The following is a 23,575-nucleotide window of genomic DNA, read 5'->3' on the forward strand; positions in this document are numbered from 1 at the left end:
ATGGGGTCTGTAACTCCCAACCAGAACCAGAAATGCTGGAGGTTGGAGGAGGAGGAGGAGGGTGCCTCCAAGGTAAAAAAGGGGCATTATTACATGAACAAGAAAAACAGAACAATCACAAAGAGCTTTATAGGTACTATATGTGATGTATCACAATGTTACAAACCACTTCTAATCAGTAAAGAAGGAGCTGCACTGAAATAGAAGCCTGTACGTAAACACGTGGGTGACGATTCTGGAGACTCTGACCTAAACTCTAGTAATATGCCACTCTTGTCACCGCATGCTTCCTCTAATCTTAGCACACAGCGAAACATCACAGAACCTAACAACCGCTTGTGTTACGAGCCCATTAACTCAGGTTATGACAAAAGAACTGCAAACTGAGAGACCAAAGCGACGGAGTAAATCTCAAATAAAAAAAACAAGCAAAAAAGTCAAACAAAGTTCTTCACTTTTGTGTAAGTATTTTTGAGATTGTTTTTGTATTTTAGCAACTCAGATTAACATTTTTGTTTCAACTGAAGCTGCATCTTTTCACTGCAGTATAAAGATGCAAAATATTAATGCTGCAAGACTCTGGATGGCTGTAATATTTTTGGGCAACCAGAAGGACTGCCCTGCACGCCCACATTTGATTTTGATATAGTAGCAGAGATGCAAAAATCCACAGAATGTTATGTCAATATTGCGAAGTTGAGTTATTAAATCACTAAATGTATGTTTGATGAGCATTGCGTTGCTCTGTTTTAAGTACAAAAATGTTGAATATTACACAATAATCCTTACGAAACGCCGCAAACTTACATAACAATTCGTCGATTCAGGAACCAGTATTTACGGTGGTGTCGGTCATACCCAACCGGCAGCTGACGAAGAAACGGTTTGGTCTTTTGCACTTCGGGGATACAGTCTGCCACACCGGGTACCTTGTGTGCCACGCACACCTCGCACTGCCACTCGTCCTCTGGCACTTCCTGCAGTGGAGGCTTCACACACTCCAAATGGTAAACGGCAGAACAAGTCTCACAGCACAGCAGGTCGCCAAGGCGATGGCACACCCTGCAGTGGTCGTCGTAGGCAACTACCCCTTCGGACATGAGCTCCTCCCGGGCGATATTTGTTGCCAAGAACTGGTCCACCAGAAACTGGAGGACTTTAATTTTGTTCTTTAATGGTTCGTATGGGTAATCCTCATTCTCCAGGAAAGGCAGAATATGCCGGTATTCCGAGTCACTCTCACAGTATGCGCGCACCACCTCCGGCCAGGTCATGCCGTCCACAAAATACAGAGTGGAATTAACGGAGTCCTTCACGTCAGCGGGACCAAATGTGGTGTTGGAAGTGTCCTCCTCTCTGAGAATAGCTTTGAGCAGGGAGATGTGGGTCTCTGCCAGCAGCGTGCACTGTTCTTGGCTGGCCAGGGCCGCACAGAAATCCTCAAAACGGAACGGCGAGAGACGCAAGACGGTGCCAAAGTTGCGCAGAACCTCGTAGACGGCCGACACATTGAGCAGCTGAGCGGTAGGAACCAGGAGATCCTCGGATGTCTTGGGAAGCTCCAACGGAGGAATGTCCTTTGCCTCGAGAATAGGAGAGCGCGGCCGCATGGCCCGACTCCGTTTCCGGCCTGCAATGAGTAAAAAGAGACGAGTTTGTCTTTGTTTTGGCATATAAAATAAAGGAAAATGCACAGTACTCGAGTAGTAGTTGTGAAAAACATGTGCATGTGTACACAGCATTTAGTAAAATGCACATTTTTGAATACAGTCATGGACAATGGATAAACAAACTTCTGTTTGTTTCAATAAACCTAGTCTTTCAGTATAAAAATGTATTGTTTAATACAGTTTGGTTTAAACTTTGTGTTTTCTTCTCATTGTGAGACTGCAATATCTCCCCTGAGGCAAAAAATAAGTCCCATACACCCCACAACCTTAAATACAAGCAACATCATAACAACTCAGAAAGTGGAGGTAGTTTATTTTTAAATAGACATAATTAGCTTGCATTTATAATACTCTGTGGTTTAACAGTGATGCATAAATGAGACAATGATAATAATAAGGGTGTAGTAGTGTAACCAGCTTTCCACAATAAATAAAATATTGAAATGTGATGAGCAAAAACAAAAGTTGATTATAGCTTTAGATTCAGACAGGCAAAGCCAAGAAATAAAACCTTATATACAACAGAGAAAAGCTTTAATTTATAAACTTATAGGTCTGCAAATTCAAGTTTATACTTTTTTTCCCCCATTTATCGTATCACTTAAAGTAGCTGCCTTACTCAGTACAATCCACTAAATTAAATGAAAGTATTAATGTACTAACATTATTATCCATAACTGTGAGCTACAGATTTAATTTCAGCACCTGATAAACACGGTGTGGTTACTATGGTAACCGTGCCCCAGGTACCTCAGGTGATGTTCGCAACAAGTCAAATAAATAAATAATTAAATAAAAAAAATCATCACCTCTCTTCAAAAACGTGTCTGCCATTGCGCAAAAGTATGAAACTTAAATATGTTATTTGATTTTGAGTTGAATAGGACTATGAACGTAAATGAGGGAGAAACAAGTGCACTATTTTGTTGATTAAATATAAAGTGAGGCCGAAATAATAATAAAAAAACGCAGTTCACATGCTGTATTTTGATGCACCGACACGTTAGTGCCAGAACTGCACTAATGTGCAAAAAAAAAGTAATAAAAAAAGTTTAAACCAAAGAAAATAAAACAAAGCAGCAAAAAAACAGTGAATGCATCCGGTCTGTGCATGCTTATGTAAACAGTTAAAGACAACGCTCGGGTAAAAAAAAAAAAAATATATATATATATATATATATATATATTTTTTTTAAACACGCGCAAATTCCCACTTTTTAAAATAAAACCAGGAAAAGTGCTGATCCGACAAAAAGTCCAAAACATAAGAGCCGGGTGTTGCATGGAGCAGATCTGCGAGCTACAGCCGTCAGGAGGGCACACGGTAAACAAAGGCCTGTTTCTGAGCTCCATTTTGAACAATGCGGCTTGGATTTTGTAGTGAGCTAAAAATAAAAATTGCACTTCAAGTAACGCGGACGTGCTTTGCCAAACTGCGCGCACTTGCAGGCGAGACGTACCTGGAGTGCTCTCCAGCGTGCTGTGGCTCCTAAAACTACTCTCCGTACAGTAGCTGGCATCCTCATCATCCGGTAGGTCCTCCAGATAGTCAGAGTCGTTTCCCAAGGCCTCCTCATCTTCAAGATCCGACGACGGGTTGTCGTTCAGCTCGTCTTCGTCGGAGCGGTAACTTAAATTTTCATCCTCCTCGTCGCTGTTGTCGTCGTAGACCACCTTGGTTTGAGGCCGCCTCACTCCGCCTCTGCCGCCGCGGCCGCCTCTCGACCCCCTGCCTCTGCCTCTGCCCCGTGATGTCGCCGTAGCCGCCGCGGCGGAGGCTCCAACTTTCTTGCGGCCGCGAGACGAATTAAAGTTCTCTCGCCCGGAGACGTCCGTATCCACCTCCAGGGAGCCAATGCTGCAAGCCCCGCCACCTCCTCCCCGCCCCCGGCCCCTTCCTCTGCCTCTTCCCCGTCCACGCATCCCTCTAATCCTGCCGCCTCGAGAGCCCCGGACTGGCCCGGGTGAACCTTCCCGCATCACGGCTGCTTGTTTGGGCGGCCTTCCTCTTCTCCCTCTCATTGTAGGAGAGAGGCTCCTGTGTTCCGCTTCAATCTCGGTGCTCGAACGAGCCACGCACACGGGAGAAAAACGGGGGGGCAGAAAATACCGGGTCTTGGGACGGTTCCCGATTGGTCCAGACCCAAGCCCCGGTCTCAGTTTGAAGGTGGAAAGCTCAAACTGAATGGCCGGTGTCCCGCTCTGGGTCGCCTGCAGACGCCATTTTTCTTCTCGACTCTCCCTCCGTTGAAAACACAGCAGGCCTCAAAGCTCTGTAAAGTTACACTCAAAGCAGTAACAATCAGACCGGAAGTCGCGCTTTTTTTCTTCAAAATAAAAGTGACAAAAAAACTATATGTAACGAGAACCACACGTCGCCTCAAGTACACAGTGAACCACATTCGACACGATTTTTTCAGGGAGTTAACTTGAAATGAATTAAACATTCCACTAAGACGCTTTGAGCAGTTTAATTTTAACAATTTTTTGTAGCACTTCCGGAACAGGGGCTATCAGTTCTAACTTGATGCTCGCAGGCCTGAGTTAATGTTAGGTCACGTGACTCTTTTCTACTACAGACGCAATAACCGTAGTTCATAAATTTGGTTATCCCTGCAAACGCTAAGCGTATTTAACTAGCGTTTTGCTGATTCTGGTGCGTGGACTCAATTGCAGGTATATTGTAGTAGAGTGCTGTAGTCCATGTTCATCGTGCGTTTTCGGCCGCGTCGCCAATGTCGTCACTAGCAAAGCGAAGAAGATACATCCGACATTAAGCTCCGGACTTCAATAAGTTGGGAAAAGTTCTTGCCACTCACGTTATCAATAATCAACACGAGAATAATTTTCTAACTGTGTTATTTTAATTTTCACGTCATGAAAGCAACTCAATGTGCCTCCGTGGACTGTCAAGAAATCACGTATGATGCTGAGGCGTTAATATGCGCAAAGGGCTCGGACTGCAGCATTTGGTTGAACTTTATTGTTTAAATCTGATAAACGTTTTTATTCAACCGAGTTTTTCAGCCTTATTTTTTATTTTGTCCACAGTGCTCTCGAAGACAGAAACATAGCTAGATTTGAATAGTTTCGCTTTTAACACCTACGGGTGGTAACATGGGATATATGTTGTTGTGGCCGAGTGGTTAAGGCGATGGACTAGAAATCCATTGGGGTCTCCCCGCGCAGGTTCGAATCCTGCCGACAACGTAAATATTTATTATTTTCTTCTTTCTTTAGTTATAAATTTAGATAAGAGTACCAATTATACATTGAGATTTTTGTTCAATTGACCCTCCAGTCTACTTCTGTTTTGTAGATCTGGACGAGGCTCAGTACCTTGTTCCTTGAGGCATTTTGTGGGGGGAACTCCGGTCCTTGTATAACCAAAGTCTGCATTCTTTGCACAAAGTCGAGCTTGTTCTCGGTGTGGGTTGGACTCCTCTAGGGCTGTCCCTTATCTCTGATCCTGCTTGTGGTGTTCATGGACAGGATGTCGAGGTGCAGCTGTGGAGAGGAGGGTGTCTGGTTTGGGAATCTCAGGGTCTCCTCTCTGCTTTTTGCAGGTGATGTGGTTCTGTCAGCGTCCTCAGGCCATGACCTTCAGCGTTCACTGGGACAGTTCGCAGCCGAGCATGAAGCGGTTGGGATGAGAGTCGGCTCCTCTAAGTCAGAGGCTGTGGTTCTCAACCGGAAACGGGTGGGATGCTCCCTCCAGCTGAAAGGAGCTTCCTTTGCAGGGCGGCCGGGCTCAGTCTTAGAGATAAGGTGAGGAGCTCCGTCATCCAGGGGGAGCTCGGAGTAGAGCCACTGCTCCTCCTCATCGAAAGGAGTCAGTTGAGGTGGTTTGGCCATCTGATTAGGATGCCTCCCTTTGGAGGTTTTTCAGGCAACTCCCACTGGGCAGACCCAAAATCTGCTGGAGGGATTATGGATCCTCTCTGGTCTGGGGACACCTTGGGGTCCCCCAGGAGGAGCTGGAGAGTGTCAGTGGGGACAAGGAGGTCTGGGTTTCCCTCCTGGACCTGTTGCCCCCGTGACCCAACCACTGATAGGTAGTGGAAGATGGATGAATGGATGGAGGAATTTTTTTAACATTTTGGCGGGTTAAGTGTTTTTTCTCCACATGAAGGCAGTCCTGCACCATATATCCCTGTCATCATGTTGCTTTTTGTACATGGTATTCTGTCTGCCTCCTGTTACAACCTACAGAGTACATATGTTAGGACTCTGAACGTTCAGAGGCTTAAATCTGAGTTATATCTTCTAATAAGTAAAACAGATTGTTGCTTTAGAGCGGTTAAATTGGTGGGGCTTTCAATTAACTAACGATATGTAGTTACTGTCATTTTACATTTCTTTTATTTTTCCACTTCAGAGCATTCTGCCTTCATTACAAAGCATGTTTGAAAATTGGCAACGAGAAAATATAATTTTTTTGTTACAGTACACTCCCACGGTGAGCAAAGCATTGAAAACCAATTTACTAATCTTGTATCCCGCAGCATCTTTGAATAAAAAATAACACCACATACGAATTGTTTATGTTTTATAGTTATATTTGACATTCAAGGCTTTTATGTGGAAAACAATAAAAAGTCAGGACTAACACAGATTTACAAATATTCAGGTGTGTTACGACACACACAAAAGAAACAAAAATACTGACTCTTGAGGCTGATGTTTCAAAGTTGAGTTAATAATAAAAAAAGAAATGTTTAACATAATGTTGCATGAGGTGGCATTAGCCTGTATCTCACTAACCCATAATGTCAGTAAATTAAACATGCAAAGAAATATTCAACAGCTTAAACTAATTTAAGAATTCATACACATCTGCAACTATTGCAATGTCTAAATTATATCAGTATTTTTTTCATGTACAGTAAAACTTTTGTCACAGGAAGTAGTTGTGCCAAAACGCACTTTGGGTCAATATACAACCTTTAAACCACTTTGTCTGAAATGTTGAAAAGTGGAAATAAACTTATTCTATACACTTATTTTAAAATAGCTCAATGACTTCAATGGAGTATTGTCCCACGTCTTTCTTCACCTTCATCTTATTGAGCTCCTGGAGGCTGCCCTCCAGCTTTCCAAGCTCATAAAACAGCTTCACCTGAACACAAACGGAGGAAACGTGTCACATGTACACGTCCAGTAATGTGCATAATGTAACCATATCATCTTCCCTCACAAACCCCACATGCCTCCAGTTATTGAGTGGGAAAAAAAGTGATTTTTATTTCTTTTTTTCTTACCTGGGACTGAACAAAACGTTGAAGGTTCATCACCAAGCCTTTGGACTCTGGGGTCATCACTAGCACCGTAAAATGGGCGTCCAACAGCAGGCAAACCCAATCCATGATCTGCACTCAAACATACAGAGTTTAAAACTAAATCTTTAACCAGCACAAACATCTGATTCGGTGCATCCAAAATTTGTGATTTGGGTTCACCCGTATTGTTATTAACAATTCACAGACATGTCCAGCCAAGTGTGACCATCCGATTTATGAATTTATGAAGCCAGACGTGAAACAAACCTGATCCAGACTCGGCGATCTGAAGCTGTGCATCTGTGGGAGAACGTCTTGGGAATATTGTAGGTAAAGAAACTGCAAGTACTGGAGGAAAAGCTGATCAGATAGAGGAAAAAAAACAGCGATTATAGAACCCAAATTTAGCAACATCTGGTTGAATTTAGAGACTGAAATCTGACTCTTACTCACAATGACATGTTGAGAGGAAAGGTCCTTCAGGTGTGGGAGGAGGAAAGTGTCGCTGTAAGCAGTCTGCAGGACCTCGTTTCTGTGAAGCTCGAGTTAAGGTCTCATTCTGTCCTAATGCAACACTTTGTAAATCAAATCATCACAGGTTAATCTGACCACCCAATAAAAGCTAAATGTGTCAACAATAAGGATACATTAAAGCGGCTTTATGGACTCCTACGGGACAAATGGGTTGTGGTGGATTTTGGGTATTTTCTCTGTTTTTTCCTCTCGTCTGTTGGCCACTGCTGCCGTCTGACTGATCTTTCTCACAGAAAGTCGGACTGAAGCCGTTCTGCAGGCCAACCTGGCCTCGCTCTGTTGAGATTAAGGTTTCCATGAAAGAGACACTTTCAGGCTCCAGACTCAGCTTCTCTGCATCAACATCTGGCAAACTGTTAAAAAACAAACAAGTTATGTTATTAATTTCATTATTTCCTGCTTTGGTTCTGGCTGCTGATAAAACTGGGTTTTATTTAGCTTGATACAGTACAGCTAACTCTAAAAAGACAATATGGCAACAGCAACAGATATTAGTTTAAGCAATTTTACCTGATAAAAACCTTGAGGCAGGCGCAGGTGATAGCCTCTGGGATGTCAGGGAAGAACTGCAAGCAGAGCTGACACAGAAAATAATCCTTCTTCTCAAGGGCCAGAGGCAGAAGATCAGGACAGACGCTGTTGAACGGAAACAGCACATGTTAACACTGCTCTTCTGCTTTAGAGAAATATTTTTAAAAGATGACCCAACATTTTCCACACTGAAGACCAATATATATTTTATTTACTAACCTGTGGCAGAGGCACTGAGTGTGCACAAGTTGTGCTAAGGTGTTGGGGCAGTAAAACACCGGGTCAGCCAGGCTCCGGGATACAAGACTGGCTGCTATCTGTCCTAATGAGGGCTGCAGCTCCTGCAGGTCCTGCCTGGACAGGAGACCCTCTACCTCTTTCTGGACCTCCTCTGCTGGCGCTGTCTGCATGAGGAAAACAACATTTTATACTTTCTGACACATCTGGAAAACGTTATATCCCCACCTATGATTGGTGGTAGAATGCAAACGCTGTTATTAGAAATGATGACTTTTTGTTTCCACTTTTACCTTGATCAGTTCTAGTACTTGGTCAGTTGTTAAACTAGGAGTTGACTGGGTTCTACGCTGTGTTTTCTGGATTGAAAAAGAGCAAAAAAAAAAAAAAAAATTACTGACAAATAACCGACCCATCACTCCTCAGGTTACAATCAAAGACAAGTAGATTGATTTGCAAAATCCCAATTACATTATTAACATTGAAATGAGCTTTGATATTTTACTTTTAGCCATTAGAAAGGCTTTTTTACATAGATGCAACAATCTACCTCTGTTCATTTTAAATAATTTTGTAAAAGTTACACCACCAACTCAGAACTGTCTTTTATATCCTGTCTGTCCACATTAGAGTTGTAGATTTGACAGGACTATAAATCTAAGCAACCATTTAAGTCAGTAATCCAACATACAGTCTTCCTGGTCTCCATTGTTTTAGGAGGTTGACGTTTTTCTCCATGCAGAATGTTGTTCCAAGATGGCACCAAAGCTGGAAGCTTGAAATCTGGTAGTTAAAAGTAAAAAGCGAGGAGTGAACACGAAAGGTTTCCGTGCAGAAAAAACAAGGATAAACATCAGAGAACAATACTAACAAATATTAAGTATTATAATAGTTCAGGATGAACTGATTGTGCTCCATGAGTTCACTCTAACAACATCTGCTTTATAAAGCTGTAATAAGTTATTACAGCAGACTTCTTTCACCTACCTTCAGTCTTGGCCTGCTTTAGTTTTCCCAGAGCAGAAGCGAGGGAAGATTCTGGACATGCGAATGGGATAACGGAGAGGGTTTTTCCATGTGGAATAAATAACTTGTTTGAAAAACTCCAAAGCTACATAAGAAGAGAGGAAAAAGAACAAAATAATTACCTCATATTAAAAAGGCAGAAGGACCGAGTTCAAAGCTGACTACAACTAGTTTATTATTGCAACAGTTTTTCGGGGTTTGTAAACTGCTGTATAGTTGTGAGGAGGAGGAGTGAGCCTCCTCACAGTGGAGAGGAGACGGGATGCTCTACCAAAGTCATACAGTCCTCCATCAGCACTCAGCAGCTGGGAGGACAGGGAACCTTGGCCTAAATTCGGTCAGCAACGAACGTTCCTGAGCGTGCGTCAGATTCACGGTCATCAACGTGGCTGAAAGTCACCAGCATTACTGCTGCTGCACCGGCGCCGTTTCATGAAACAGAAACACGAAACTAAAGGAGTCAAACGTAAATAACCCATCTCCGGCTTCTAACGACAAATTCCTACCTGTCGGTAGAGTTTTCCTGCCATTTCTTTCCCGGCCTGAAGGGTCTGAAAATTTGTATTCCAGATGCAGAGAAAATCTAAAAACAGAGAGACAATCAGGAACGTCAGGCAGGACGCAAAAGACGAGTCATTTTTTAACCCTCAGATTCCCTAAAACCTCTTCTATTTGAAGGCTTTAATGGCGTTTACTTGGCATACAGTTTAAATGGAGCATTTTCAGTAATAACCAATGGCAAAAAAAAAAAAAAAAATACAATACAAAAGGATTTATTTTGATGGCATGAATTTATCAATGAAATAAAGGGGAAAAAGTGCAGAATTGTAAATTTAAAACAGTCTTGTTGGGACCATTGTTTCTGTTAACGAGCTGCAAACTCATTAGCAAATAGGTACAAGTTTAAAAAGACAAATTTCAACATAATATATTATTTTTTCCTAATGATTTATTGGTTTCATAAATATTTACTCTACCTGTTCTGAAAAAAGGCAATATTTAGTTTCACTAGTACATAGTTCTGGAGCAAATCTCTAATAATTGTGCTAAAACCTATTGAATATTTCCCTCCCGTGTTTATTTATTTATTTATGTTTTCACAAAGAGATTTAAATTGCATGTACCTTTACCAGGCCCAGCAGAGGGGTGTGGGACTCCCACCACAGCGATGTGGGCGTCATCCAGGATGATGGCTGAAGCCGCCTCCAGCAGCTCCCCACCCACAGGGAGGCTCAGCAGCAGACTGCGTGGCAGCTGGAGAGCCTCGGCCCGTTCTTCAGCTCCCGGAGCCCGAACAGAGACCAGACTCTGGTACACGTGACCGTTGGGGTCTGCACGCCACACAACCAGACAGGGAAAATAAAAAAATAAGAGCCACAGTCACGAAAAACTGCTCGGTTTGATCTTTAAATAGATACTTGCGTGCTTAATTTCTCTGCTGTCAGACACACAAACATTAAGAATCAGGCTTACAGAGGTAAAGCAGGCAGATGTGCTTCTTCTTGTAGGAGGCAGAGAAGCTGAGCGGCGAGAGGCCCGGCTCCTCCCGCTCCAGCCGGTACCTCTGTAAAGAGTTGGGGTTCAGTCTGTGCAGGTAGAGGAAGTGATCTCCTTTCTGTGGGCAGACACAGACAGTCACTCAAACAAACAGGCTTTAAAAACGATATGTAGAAAACAAACAATTCAGGAAGAAACCTAAACCAGTTACAGCACTATTACACCGTCTCCTGTTACAATGCTCAGGACTGAATAGTGTAATAAAAGACAAGAATTAAATATTTATTTTAATTTAGTTTTTGCTTTTAAGTTCCTACTAATAGTATTGTTTACCAGTTCAGTTGTGAAAAGGACCAGCTGTTGTGTTTCAGCCACTATGCTTGTGCTCCACCTACAGACAAAAACAAAAACACAAACACATAAGACCAGAAAAACGGTTTTAAAAAGCACGTTTCAAATCTGCACTACAACTCCAAATTTATCTGGAAGTGACCCAAAGGGCACTGCACAGTCCCACGTCCCATGCGGGAGAAAAAAAACAAGCTACTCGTTGTCTCATGATACACACCTGATAGCCTCGTCCTGTGCCAGGACCTCCTCTATGGGCTGCTGGGGAGCAGAAAGCAGCGAGTCCATCAGCCTCGCAGCTCCTCTCTGAAACAGCACCACAGGTTCTCCTCCTTGTGCGCAGAGTACCGCCCACACATCAGCTGACACCTGGTTTAAAACGATTACACAGGAGGCAGAAGTTAGACCACGTTCAGATCTGCCAACAGCAGTTGAGAGCGTGGATAACAAAGTTTTGGGCTGGTTAGTACACCATAAAGAAGAAGAATTTTAACAGGAACGGACACACTAAGATCGAAAGAACTATGCGTATGAGACCTCAAAGGTTATAAAACACTAATTAGTTATGAAAGAGTATCTGAAGTGTGTAATACAACAAAAAATACATTTTCGAACTGAGCGAAATGTGCTTTACGTCGCAATAAACTCCTTTTTGAGCTTTTCTTTTTATTCACTACATTCAGACTTACTGTTGCTTTGAAGGCCTTGTCCAAAACCACGTCCTCTTCTTTCCAAATCCTTATCACCTGAAATCAAATTTATGCAGACAACTCTGAACTTCATAACTCAGAAGAAGGATTAAGTCACAAACTATTCTCCATTATGACGGTTTGCGGTTGTGCGGTGTGTCCAGACACGATCAGTGATACACTAACTTAATTTATTAATCTTTGGCATGACGATGATTATAACACGAAGCGGACAGTGTTTCGTGAACCCAAGTCGTTCTCTCCCGTCTTTCCAGTGTGGAGAACCGAAAGGACTTACCTTGTTGTCTGACACTGCGACATATTCCCCGGTTTTTGCGTTGTAGACTGCTGAACAGGTCAGTGTTTGTCCTTGTCTCACCATCCAGCTGCCCAGGGGCTTCTGGTCTGACACCTGGAAACAACAGACATGACCAATAAGGTTCATCACAGGAGCACATCTGAAGGTTGATTCTGCATTACAAGACGTAGTTTATACAGAAAAGCAATATATGTCAGCCGAATGTCCGCTTATTATAAGCTAAAATACTGTTTAGTCCTATCCGTGAAGCTAGCTAGTTGCTAATATTTGTCATAGCTAAACATGTCCTAAAATATTAAATGAATTCTGCCTGCTTTCAAAGAATATATATTAAGTTAACTATATGAGGGCTGTGTCATGTGTGTATTATTAAAATGTTATGACTAAGGTACTGTTGTTGAAATGAGTCCTGGATGCTAACACGAGTTCATAGCGGTGATCTTCCCCGGGCCACAGAAGTCTCGTCCACCCGCAGCCTAAATGTTACCTTGTACAGAGTCACGGATCTGGTTGAGTCGGTGACGATGACATGGTCGCTGTCCCTCTCCTCTTCGATGCCCCTCAAACCCGAACACGACCGAGTTTGAGCCGGTACGAGCCCGCACAACGTGTAGCCCTCACACAGGGCCGCCATGCTGGACGAGAAGGAAGGGAATCTCGCGAGAACGGTCACTCGGGCTGAGCGCGTGGTTCAAGCGTTAGCGCATGACGGCCGCAAGGGGGCGCCGTTTAGCTCAACTAGTTGAGTGACGGACTCGTTCCCGCGGATCCCGGTTCGATTACCGGTCAAAGCTCGTTGATTCATCTTATTTTGCCCACATTTTTGTTTCCACTACTATTAAACATGATGTTATTGGTTTTCTCATCGCTTTTGCTTCTTTTTTGAGTGGTATACATACCAAATAATTTAAGTTACTCTGCTCAGTTCTGCTTTTGGGTCTTCGTCTTTCACCATGTTCTGCTAGGCTCATTGTATTTATTACAAAAACCCAAAATAAAACATAGTCTTTATCATAGATGGTATCAGTGCATTAAAAGTTTATTCCCTCAGTGAATCAATTGAAAACAAGTGGTCCAAGAAGGTAATGGTTGCTAAATTTATGTTGTTTCATATAAAAGAACAATAACAACAACAAAAAAAGTTAAGTGAAACCATTATAATAGGTAGAAGTGATTTCTTCCATTCTGCTGTGGTCTCATCAGAAGAGGAATCTGTGACCGCTTCAGCACTGTTCAATCTCTGATGGAAGCGAATTCGAATGAAGGTTGTAGTCAGTCGAGCTGGGTTCTGTAAAAACACAACAAAAACACAGCAAGTTAACACATTTTACTGTTGCTATAAACAGCTGAAAAATGCAGAATTAAGTCTGACCAGAGGGTCAATTAACTAGGGATCGTTATCTGCTTCAGACGTGAGAAATCTATTGAAAGCCTATTTTTATTCTCTCTCTCTTTGTTTCGGCCTATAAAAGGTTTAACTTGCTTAAACCATTTCTGCTTTTTCACAATAAAATGAAAAAAGAAAATTCATGGGAAAGAAAATATTGAGTTTCCTATTATCAAGATTTAACATCCCCCCCCCCCATTCCTTACAGTTTCAGTTTGACTGTGAGTTTTGAGGAGCAACAAAAGAAAAAGTGCAATAAAACGCGCATTACCCTCAAAGCATTCTGGGATTTTCAGAGCTCCGTCGATGCACTGTGTTGACAGAGCATAACCGCATTTCCTGGCTTTGTTCATGCAGTACACTGAGACGACTTCTTTGTGTAAGACAGTGTTGGGTTGGAAGTCTTCGATCCACATTTTTCGTCCTTTATATAATATTCTTCCTCTCTCGATGCCAACCGTACAAGGAGCTGTGAGTAAAACAGACAAACAAAAAGGAGAAAAAGCAAACAGTGTCTGAGGAACGTGTGCGTGTTTGAACACTGGCCTACGCAAACTAACTGTGCGTGATGCCGCACAATATATGAAGAAAATACAATCGAGACCAGCGAGAAAGGAATACTAATGAGTCAAAGCATTAGAAATTGACCGTAAACAAAAGTAACATGCGCTCAAGAACAAAAACAGGAAGGAATTTACCCTCAAACTGGAACTGCTTTTAGAAAATACACAAAGATTGATAAGGCAAACTCGCTACCATCAGGTGGTGTTGTGTTAAAAAGCTGTAAAATCGCCCCCACCTTTGCAGGATGGCATGTCAGACCACCTCCCGTTCTCCTGGCAAACGATCTCAGTGTTCCCCTCGATCACGTAGTCACCTTGGCAGTCGTATTTGACTCTCTCCATGTAGCTGAACTCCCTCCTCTCACTCTCGGACATGTAGCCTCTTTCAATGCTATCTGGAGGAGGGCACGTCACCACTGCAGGAGAACAAATTTGGCTCATTCTTGTGAGAATTTCTTTGTATGTTTTCCCCATTTCTTTGCACAAAGTGCATGAAGTTAAAGTGCATCACATCACAAGATTAAAACAGCTTTAATATTTATAATCAAGGAGGTTTTTGCCTTTCAGTTCTGCGAAGTGCAATTCAGTCAAAATCACGTATACTGTTTTTTTAAAGCACTAATCTGTAATTATTTGATTTGTTTATGACATTATTTTGGTCTGTGTTGATATACTGAGGAGCCTTAGAGTTATTTTTCACCTTCTAACCCCACATAAAGCAGGTCTTTCTCCTGTACTGCGTTGCCAAAATTAGGAACATCCTGTCTCAGAGTATTGTGTATTAAATTACCTTTAGGCTGGACTCAAGATTATTATTAGGATGTCCACACAAGAAAACATATCTAAGAATCTTACAACAGACTTACTAAAACTGAAGATTTGAAGCAGTTCAGCATTTTGTTGAATAATATTTTATGAAATGATCTTTTATAGAAACAACAAAGTTCAACCTGACTATCAAATTCAACAAGGACTTGATTGTGTGATTTACTTTGTCTCGAGCATTTTCTTTCTGTAACCCCCTAACGTTTGCTGTGAACTGGCCCCATTTAAAGGAATTAAATTTGACTTTCACCTCGACATTCAGGCGTCTCGGTCCAGGTGCCCTGGAGGGTGCACTCTGCGGTGGCCTTTCCAAAAAGTGCGTACGGAGGCAGACAGGCGTACGTTGCCGTGAGGCCGTAATCAGTTGTTTTTCCTCTGACCCTCCTCTCGTAAATGACCATTCCAAACTGAGGGATTGGAGCCAGACCACAGGCTACGGCTAACAGGAGAGACAAAACATGACAATTAGCATATATTTCATTATACTCCACTGTTTTGTTTTCATTCTTCATAGTTTCTGAGTACCCTTGCATTTTTACATTTATTTAAATTAGAATTGAAAGAGGAAGTTGTAAGCAAGCCAGTAATTTTTTTTTTTTTTTTTTTTTGCTTTTTTTAAATTTAAGTGTCTTGAAAGAAAAACTTCAAAAACATCTTTAAGCTTTTTAGCATCTCTACCTGTTTGTGTACACACACACCTCACTGTTCCCAAAATATCTGGTCAAATTTTAATGAGACTTACAGAAAGTAATTATTAAATGCACAATTACAACTGTCAATCAAATTCAAGATGGCTGCCACAGCCAGCCGACCTTAAAACACACACACACACACACACACACACACAAATGGTTATAACTCAGCCAATTCTACAGGTATTGAGTTTAAACTTGGTGAGGTAGTAGCTGATAGTGATCCCTAATATATATTATGAACTTGATTTTCAAAGTTTGACCAAAACAGCTACAATTCTGTCATTTCTCACCAGAAGATGAGTTTAAATCTGTGGCATGAAGGGTGGTGGATGCTAGGTCTTTAATTTTTTCTGTTTTTATTTCAAAATAAATTACCTATAAATATAAATATCACATATTTGGTGTGTTTGTTGGATATTAAGACAGATGACATACGTATGCACAGTGGTGCAGATGTACTCCATGTTCCGTTGGCTTGGCACACTGCAGAACTGGCTCCAGTCAATATATATCTGTTCAGAACCAGAATGTTTAGCTAGCTGACAAAATATATTCTGACATATCATTATCTCACAAGATGTTTTTTTTTCTTTTGTTTACACATACACAATGCTGTTTTATAATAATACCAGGAAGACATGTGCCAAAATAACATTTAAAAATATTTTCTTTACCCTTTATTGCAAGTGTAGTTGATCACGCTCTGGTAAACTGTATCCTCGTAGAACATGTCTCCATTGACAACCACATCGGGATAGGGACATTCCTTTGCTGCAAGAAAAAAAAAAGAGCAAGTAGGTTTAGTGAATTGGTTGAACAATGCAAACTATAAGTAACGTATTTATATCACAGTAGTTGCGAGCAAGCTGTGCTTTTTCTAATGACTCACCACAAAATAACAGATTACCTGCAAAGTTTTAAGCATAAAAGGTATAGATTTGAATTCATTATCCTATATAATAAGTTTGTAATGCTACAGAATGACTCATTTTACGAGTAATAATCGTATGAAGATCTTCTAAAATCGCATAAAAAGGACAATTTAACAAACAAAAAAGTACAACAAAAAACCCATTAAGAATAATAGTTAATATAACTAAAATGATGCAGACATTTTGCATTATTTCCCACAAGATAACCAGTAAAAAGGAACTTCTTTCTCGAATAACGGAGACGCACGCATGCACTTGAACTTGGTTTTTGTCCACTCTCCGCTGACTGTGCAAACAATCTTGCGAGGGCCCGACACGGGAGTATATCCCTGCTGACAGGCCAGCGGTAACTCCACACCGGGGCTGAAGAACCTCTGGATCCCAGTCAGCTCAATGTTACCTTCCAGCTGAGGTCTGGAACAAACTGCACATGAACAAGGATTTTTATTAAAACATTGTGTACACATTGTCAGATCGACTAGAAAAGACTTATATTATTCAGACAAAATTTATTGCAGACTTTATGGGAATATTCACAGAATACAAAGAAGCAGAATACAACACATATTGCTTTAAATTGTGGTGCTTTAAACAGAATCGGTACAGAGTACTCTTTTGAAAACAAATACACAGAGATGGATTTTAGTTTAAACTATAAAAACAGTAATAGAAGTAAAGTTATGTGAAAATGTATAAAAATACAACAATACCATTAGAATGTTGAGATGCTACAGTCGTCAAAAGCAGAAACGAGCTCAGCAGAAATAAAGTCTTCACTCGTTCCATGATTATTTTTCTTTTTGTAGAAAAGTCCAGACGCTCCTTTGTTCCCTCCGGAGGGATCTGCTTCAGATCCCGATTCTTTGCCCCTTTTCACAGCTGTTTGTGTTTCTCTAAAAGTAAACAGATAAGAGCAGCATGAAGTAATGTTCTCTCAATTTTACTGGAAATGAAAACCTCAGGGAGAGGCCTTTCACATACTGCTAAAATGTCATGAAACAACAGGAATATATTTGTATTTGTTTCCTTCATGTGGACCATTAAAGATAAAAACAGCAGCTTGTTTCAGTCTCGTGACTTTTAACAGCCAGCACTGTGGCATACAGGTCTTATCTTATCAACCCGTAACTTTCTACAGTTGTATGTGTTGTTTATGTTGGGTAAAATGTTTAAATTACAACAATTTTCTGCACTCTTAGTGAAGATATTTCTTTGTTGCTGCGACATGAGAGCTGGATGTTTGCAGCAGAAGTCAAATGTAAAAGTTACTTTCATATGAAATGTTTCAATAAATGTATCTTATTTCAGGAATTACATTCATTTAGTTTATTTGCACTCATGATAATCTTCTATATAATAAAACTAGCATCCCTTGAAGGAATGCATATTGCCTACTGACTGTGTGTGGGATGACTCTCAGCTACCACCACACCAACGTTTAACTCATGTTGGCTGAGGCTGATTAGCTGTGGTGGCCATCTTTCATCAGGTTGACTTTCAAAAGTTAATGAGGTGTAGATGAACACCTTGCGTTTTTTGACAATCTGTCCAATGGTTTATGATTTATTTTGCTAACAGACAAACATGGTTGGTGCCAAAGTTTTCAACAAAGATCTCACATGATCTGTTAGCACTTGCAGTATGTGTTGGGGGTAACTATCAGCTACTACCACACCAGATTTGAGCTAAATATCTGTATAAATGACTGAGTTATAGCAACTATTTGTGTTTGCTGAGGCCAACTAGCTGTGGCAGCCATCTTAAATCAGGTTGACTGTAAATATACACCTAATACAGGGATGGGAGGGTTACTTTGAAAATGTAATGAGTTACAATTACAAGTTACTTCATCTAAAATGTTTCTGTAGTGTAACTCTTTCAAAAGCTTTATTAAAGTAATGGAACTAAGTACTTGAAGTTACTTTTTAATGGTAACAATTGTGACGCTGGATTTTCAAATATTTAAACCTGCAGTGATGACCTTACAGCTTAAAATCCTTCAAACACATGAAATAACATCATAGATGTTTAACAATGTAATAATAATAATCCACTAACAGCCACCCGAGGTCTGACTTTAGCACCTCTTGTGAGAAAGAAGTGAGTAAATTTTAATCAACATATAGCCTTTCTGTTTTCACAGTAAATATTATGTAAATTGTTACCATGGATAATTCTATAAATAAATCATTTTAATTACATAATTTCTCATGTTGTTGTAACAGGTATCTTTATTTTGTAATTCAGATATGTAACACAAAATACTTTTCTGTGATTTTTATTGCAAACTGAAAACGACAAACAAACGTGGGCTCTGCCTCAGCACATTATCCTCTTATTTCATCGTTCAGTTGATCACGAAGCGCTCGCAGAGCTTGTTGGCCTTGCAGTCGGCGATGTGGCGCACGTTCTGATCTCTGATGGAAGACTTTTAGCCTTTAAGTTGTACTCTATTTTGCCCGGTTCTAAAAAAAAGAGAGAAACAAAGAAATGTGTTACATAGTTTAATAATAACAACACGTCTTACCATGGAGACACCAGCAATCTGTTTGATTCATTTTGTTCCTTAATACAAAAAAAAATCTTTAAAACATGCTAATCATGTGTGTAAATTTTGCCCAAACTATAGGTCTCCCTGCCTGGCTAATATAACTACTACAGCATTTAACATAATTTATAAAGCTGGGAGGAACTCACCCTCAAAGCATTCTGGGAGGGGGAGGTTTCCGTCGTTGCAGGTGCTGGCCACAGGGTAGCCACACTTCTCAGCTTTATTCTTACAGTAGAAGACGACGTGCTCTCCGTGGAGCACTCTGTTGGGTTTCAGGTCTTCGATCCAGATCTTCTTGGCGTTGTAGAAGATGCGTCCTCGTTTAATGCCAACCGTGCAGGGAGCTGCGTGGAAAAACAAACTTGGGTGAAATGCCTTCATCAGACATCACAAATACATGATGTGGAAAGGAAACGGATATAAAATATGTATTTTTATGTCTTTTAAGTGTCTGGAAACTGGAGACTTTCATGCAAATCCTTGATAGTAATATAATATAAGCATCGAGCCCGAAGTAAGATCTGGGTTTCTTTTTGTCTGTCAATCTACTTTTACATACTTTGTACTACTTTAACTTCATATATCAAAACATTCATAGAGATGGGTGCTTTGACTTTTTGTTTTTCGTAATGTAATGGCAGAATTTACTATAGGGTAACACCTGTTGTTTATAAGTCCTGATAATGTTATGAATTCTGTTCCAAGTCCCATGGGTTCTCACAGAATGAACTTGTTTATAGAAGTGATGTTGAATTTTCTTCCCTTGGGAACCAGACTGACTAACTCCTCCTTCTGGTCCAGTATTTCAATATCTTTAATAAAAGCACCTATGTTGATTGGGAGAACCAGAGCTTTGATTTGGAGCGTCCCTGTTCAGAACTGCTCTCTATATTCTGTGCACATTATATAAATAAACCTGCTTGAGTGATTTCATCTGACAGTGCCTGGAAATTCATTTATTGCTGCCACAACAGTAACTTTAATAATTTAAAAAATATTTTACTTTATATACAAATATGTTCCCCATAAACATACACTGAAATCTCTTCAGTTCCTTCAGAAACATTGTTTTCTTTGAAATTTGTTTCAGTGTATTTGCTCTATTTTTGTCTTTTAGTTAGCATTTGTTACTTTTAGCTTTTAGCTAGACTTTCACCTCTATAACTTTAAGCTAGACTTTCACTACTTTAGCTTTTTAGCTAACCTTTTGCTATTTTTAGCTAGCCTTTTCATATGTTTAGCTTCTAGCTAGCAATTTGCTACTTTTACCTTTTAGCTAGTGTTTGCTACTTTAGCTTTTAACTAGTGTTCGGTTTCATTTAGTCTTTATTTACTTTTTTGCTTTTTCTAGCTTTTAGCTAGACCTTTGCTACTTTAGCTCTTAGTTAACATTTTGTTGCTTTTGGCTACTGTTTTGCTCCTTTTACCTGCCTTTTTTTTAAGCTATTTTTAGCTAGTGTTCTGTTTCATTTACTCTTCAGTTACTGTTTTGCTTGTTCTAGCTTTTAGCTAGTCTTTTGTTCATTTTAATTTTAAGCTACAATCAGTTTTTTAGCTTTTAGCTTGCGTTCTGCTCCTTGTAGCTGTGATAAAGGCTTCAGTTTTTTCAGCAGACTTCAGGGAAGCCAGTTAGCCCTCAGCAGACACGCTGCATTTTTCACAGACAAAGCACCGCTCAGATTTCCCCGTGACTTACCCCTGCAGACGGGCTTCGATGACCAGTTTCCTGTGTTCTGACAATGGATCTCAGCGTCGCCTTCCAGAGTGTAGTGCTCATTGCAGGCGTACTTCACCTTCTCCTTGTACCCGTGTTGTCTCATCACAGCAAACGTGATGATGCCGTTCCGTACGTTCGTCGGGACGGAGCAGCTCACCTCTGACAAACAGGCAGCGACAGAAGGGGGTGAAAGCACACGTGTCCTTACACCTAAAACCATCCAGATGATGTCAGTTTTGTGCATCACATCTCTGCAAACCTCGACATATTGGTGGCTCAGTCGTCGTTCCGTCGGCCTTGCAGGACCCTCTCTCAAAACTTGGCGCTTTAGGTGGATTGCACTCATACGTCCAGCCTTGTCCGTAAATGGTTGTGGTTCCCATGACAGCTTTGTCGTGGACGATTCTCCCATCTCTCGGTGGCTTGGGGAGGGGACAGTTCACAGCTGTGTGTTCAAAAGAAAACCTCTGTTTACTAAGAACTGCAGGAACATAAAGAAACAAATTCAACTGCAGCGCACAATAATGTGCTACAAACTGCTCTTCATAGAAGGCCGTGCTTGTTTTCTATTCAGCACTACGTTCTTGTATTTCTGCTGCACCTTTGCAGAGAGGAGGTGGATGACTCCAGGTGCCATCATGCAAACACCTGCTCTCATTGGCTCCTAGAAGGACATACCTAATGAACAAAATGGACCAAAAAGGTATATTATTGCGGCGCAGTCCTGTACACATAATCTCTAATGATTAGTTTAGAGGTGAATTTTGCTTCTCTCCACTTTTACCCGTCATCACACGTGTAGTTTAGGACACTTCGAAATGGAGCCTCTGTCCTCCCCATCGCAAACGGCTGCAGAGGTCGGGGAATCGGACACATCTTGGCTGCAGAGGGGGGAAAAAAAGGTCACAGCACAGAAAACGTCTTTTGTAGGTTGCATAACATTATTACATGTCTGCTGGACAACCAACAGGGAAAAGAAAATGTCCTAAGTTACTGATTCTTGCTCCCATTTAAAGTGTTTTAGCTGATTATTGTCTTTTCCTTCAGAGCTTGAACAGTTTAACCTTCATATTAGGTTGTGGTTTGTGACACTGCAAAGCATGCTTTTATTTATATTTTCGTCAGTCGTGATTTTTCCTACTTAATGAACAAATCTAATTATCTAATTATCAGTAGGAAACAAGCAGACGGAGCAATATTTGAACCCGGTTAGGTGACAATCAAACCAGACAGGTTGAAGTAAAACTTTACAGCTCAACAATCCGATTCCCCTCAAAACTGTAAGGAACAAAGAAACACAGCAGCACTTTTCTTTTTTTTTCACCACAAACATTATATTTCAAAGTCAGTCTTTTCACCTACTTTCTGCATACTATTATTGTTTCGTAAGACACCAGCGACGAGGTTAAAAAATAAAATTAAAACCACAATCTGAACTCACGGGCACATGCCAGATTTGACTCTGTCCATTGTCCCCCAGCCATGCAGGTTATTCTGGAAGATGTGGCTGTCGAGGACAAGTACCCCTGTTCGCACGTGAGGGACACCTCTTCCCCGACCTCAAACACGCGTTTCAGAGACGAAGTATCGACTCCATCAGGGACTGGAGGACGGCCACAAACTGTGTTCACAAAGGGAAAATAAGACAGCAGCTAAAGTGGTGGGAAACTGTGCAGCACTATGTCAGAAGCACAAGAAGTTCATTTGATGCAGAATTACAAAAGGTAATATGTTCAGCTTTACCCTTTGCAGATGTCACAGTTGTGCATAAAGCCGAAAGGCCGAAAAGCAGCAAAGCCAGCGTTGGAGCCATCGTCTCCTGTTTCTGGGTGGGGAGGGAGCTGCTGGATAAGAGCCACCGGCTGATGGGACAGAGATGCTCTCCTCCAATCAAAGGCCAGTTTTAGCTTTTATTGATCTGGCACAAAGGTCACGAGTCCCGCATACAAACACGTTTATCTAAAGCTGATTGAAGACTTTGATTTGGTACAGGAGCAAACAGCAGACAAGCAGGATCACGTGCCATGGTGTTTCCCGAAGTGCAGAAAGAAATTTACCGAAAACGCAAAATGGTTCGACTGCATGTCGTTTAGGAAAACAGGCAGTTTGGTCCTTGGGTATAAAGAAGGCATTAATTTATGCAGCATTTCAATAAATATTTAATTGAAAAAAAAAAACGGCATTGTATTCTTCAGAAATGAAATAATCAAAATTATCCAACAAACCACTGATTTAATTTAATCTGATTACCAGCAATGATATGATGCAGTTAGGGACCAGTGTCTGAAAAGAACCCAAACCTAAAATTTGTTTCTTTTTTACAATTTTATTATTACTATTTTGTTATTGTTGTTAGTTTAACATATTGCAAGTGCATTTAATCAAGATTATGGGAGAAAAAAAATGATTCTTTTCTTTACAAAAAATAATAAATGACACAAACAGAACAAACAGCAACAACACGTTCAGTTACTGTGATAAAAATATAGAATCTAAAACAACATAAACGACAAACAGAAGCCAAGTGAAACAAGGAAATTTTTTTTCAAACTTTTAAGTTCAGCAAATACTATCAAACACATGCAGCTGCTCTGCACACACTGCACAACTGTGGCCAAAGTTTAAAGTTCAAACGAAATACAAACATTTTGGACATTTTGAAATACACTTCCCCAAAAAAGTTGGGCTGTTGTGTAAAATGTAAATAAAAGCAGAACGCAATGATTTACAAATCTCTTAAACCCATATTTGATCCACAGTGGAACACAGTAAACA

The 23,575-nt window shown here is 40.8% G+C and overlaps 4 protein-coding genes, 1 long non-coding RNA gene and 1 other non-coding gene across 10 annotated transcripts in view; 2 read left to right on the forward strand and 4 right to left on the reverse strand.

Annotated features, from left to right (window-relative positions):
- Positions 1-3,724, reverse strand: part of LOC108247225 (nucleosome-remodeling factor subunit BPTF) — a 36,819-nt gene extending 33,095 nt beyond the window's left edge. For all 5 annotated transcript variants that reach the window (XM_017435187.3, XM_017435188.3, XM_025010332.2 and 2 more), the window contains exons 1-2: positions 3,131-3,724; positions 808-1,630 (exon numbers count right to left, since the gene is read on the reverse strand). In XM_017435187.3, coding sequence (XP_017290676.1) covers positions 808-1,630; positions 3,131-3,692 — 1,385 coding nt within the window. In that variant the 5' untranslated portion in view covers positions 3,693-3,724. The remainder of the gene's footprint in view (positions 1-807; positions 1,631-3,130) is intronic.
- A 219-nt stretch (positions 3,725-3,943) lies between these two features.
- Positions 3,944-10,546, forward strand: LOC112451353. The gene is made up of 3 exons (XR_003040158.2): positions 3,944-4,346; positions 5,237-5,438; positions 10,411-10,546. It is a non-coding gene; the product is annotated as an uncharacterized LOC112451353 (long non-coding RNA).
- On the forward strand, positions 4,799-4,880 carry trnas-aga. The gene has a single exon. It is a non-coding gene; the product is annotated as a tRNA-Ser (tRNA).
- On the reverse strand, positions 6,207-12,785 carry nol11 (nucleolar protein 11). Its single transcript, XM_017435190.3, has 18 exons — positions 12,618-12,785; positions 12,110-12,223; positions 11,812-11,868; positions 11,343-11,491; positions 11,108-11,165; positions 10,751-10,892; positions 10,402-10,608; positions 9,784-9,860; positions 9,239-9,362; positions 8,943-9,034; positions 8,545-8,610; positions 8,234-8,418; positions 7,994-8,119; positions 7,597-7,836; positions 7,403-7,481; positions 7,217-7,309; positions 6,932-7,039; positions 6,207-6,789 (listed from the first exon to the last, which is right to left on the reverse strand). The coding sequence occupies exons 1-18, from the start codon at positions 12,762-12,764 to the stop codon at positions 6,676-6,678; spliced, it is 2,178 nt and encodes a 725-aa protein (XP_017290679.1). The 5' UTR covers positions 12,765-12,785; the 3' UTR covers positions 6,207-6,675.
- Positions 12,786-13,151: 366 nt separating this feature from the next.
- LOC108247220 (beta-2-glycoprotein 1) lies at positions 13,152-17,386 on the reverse strand. The gene is made up of 8 exons (XM_017435180.3): positions 17,243-17,386; positions 16,780-16,956; positions 16,275-16,371; positions 16,036-16,112; positions 15,156-15,344; positions 14,317-14,496; positions 13,789-13,986; positions 13,152-13,418 (listed from the first exon to the last, which is right to left on the reverse strand). Exons 1-8 carry the CDS (start codon positions 17,316-17,318, stop codon positions 13,354-13,356), a joined length of 1,059 nt encoding a protein of 352 aa, XP_017290669.1. The 5' UTR covers positions 17,319-17,386; the 3' UTR covers positions 13,152-13,353.
- A 1,359-nt stretch (positions 17,387-18,745) lies between these two features.
- LOC108247204 (beta-2-glycoprotein 1) lies at positions 18,746-22,670 on the reverse strand. The gene is made up of 8 exons (XM_017435152.2): positions 22,544-22,670; positions 22,242-22,421; positions 21,585-21,681; positions 21,402-21,478; positions 21,060-21,245; positions 20,780-20,959; positions 19,230-19,427; positions 18,746-18,997 (listed from the first exon to the last, which is right to left on the reverse strand). Exons 1-8 carry the CDS (start codon positions 22,611-22,613, stop codon positions 18,888-18,890), a joined length of 1,098 nt encoding a protein of 365 aa, XP_017290641.1. The 5' UTR covers positions 22,614-22,670; the 3' UTR covers positions 18,746-18,887.
- Between the last annotated feature and the right edge of the window lie 905 nt (positions 22,671-23,575).

This window comes from Kryptolebias marmoratus, linkage group LG3 (genome assembly GCF_001649575.2).
Source record: "Kryptolebias marmoratus isolate JLee-2015 linkage group LG3, ASM164957v2, whole genome shotgun sequence".
Taxonomy (NCBI): domain Eukaryota; kingdom Metazoa; phylum Chordata; class Actinopteri; order Cyprinodontiformes; family Rivulidae; genus Kryptolebias; species Kryptolebias marmoratus.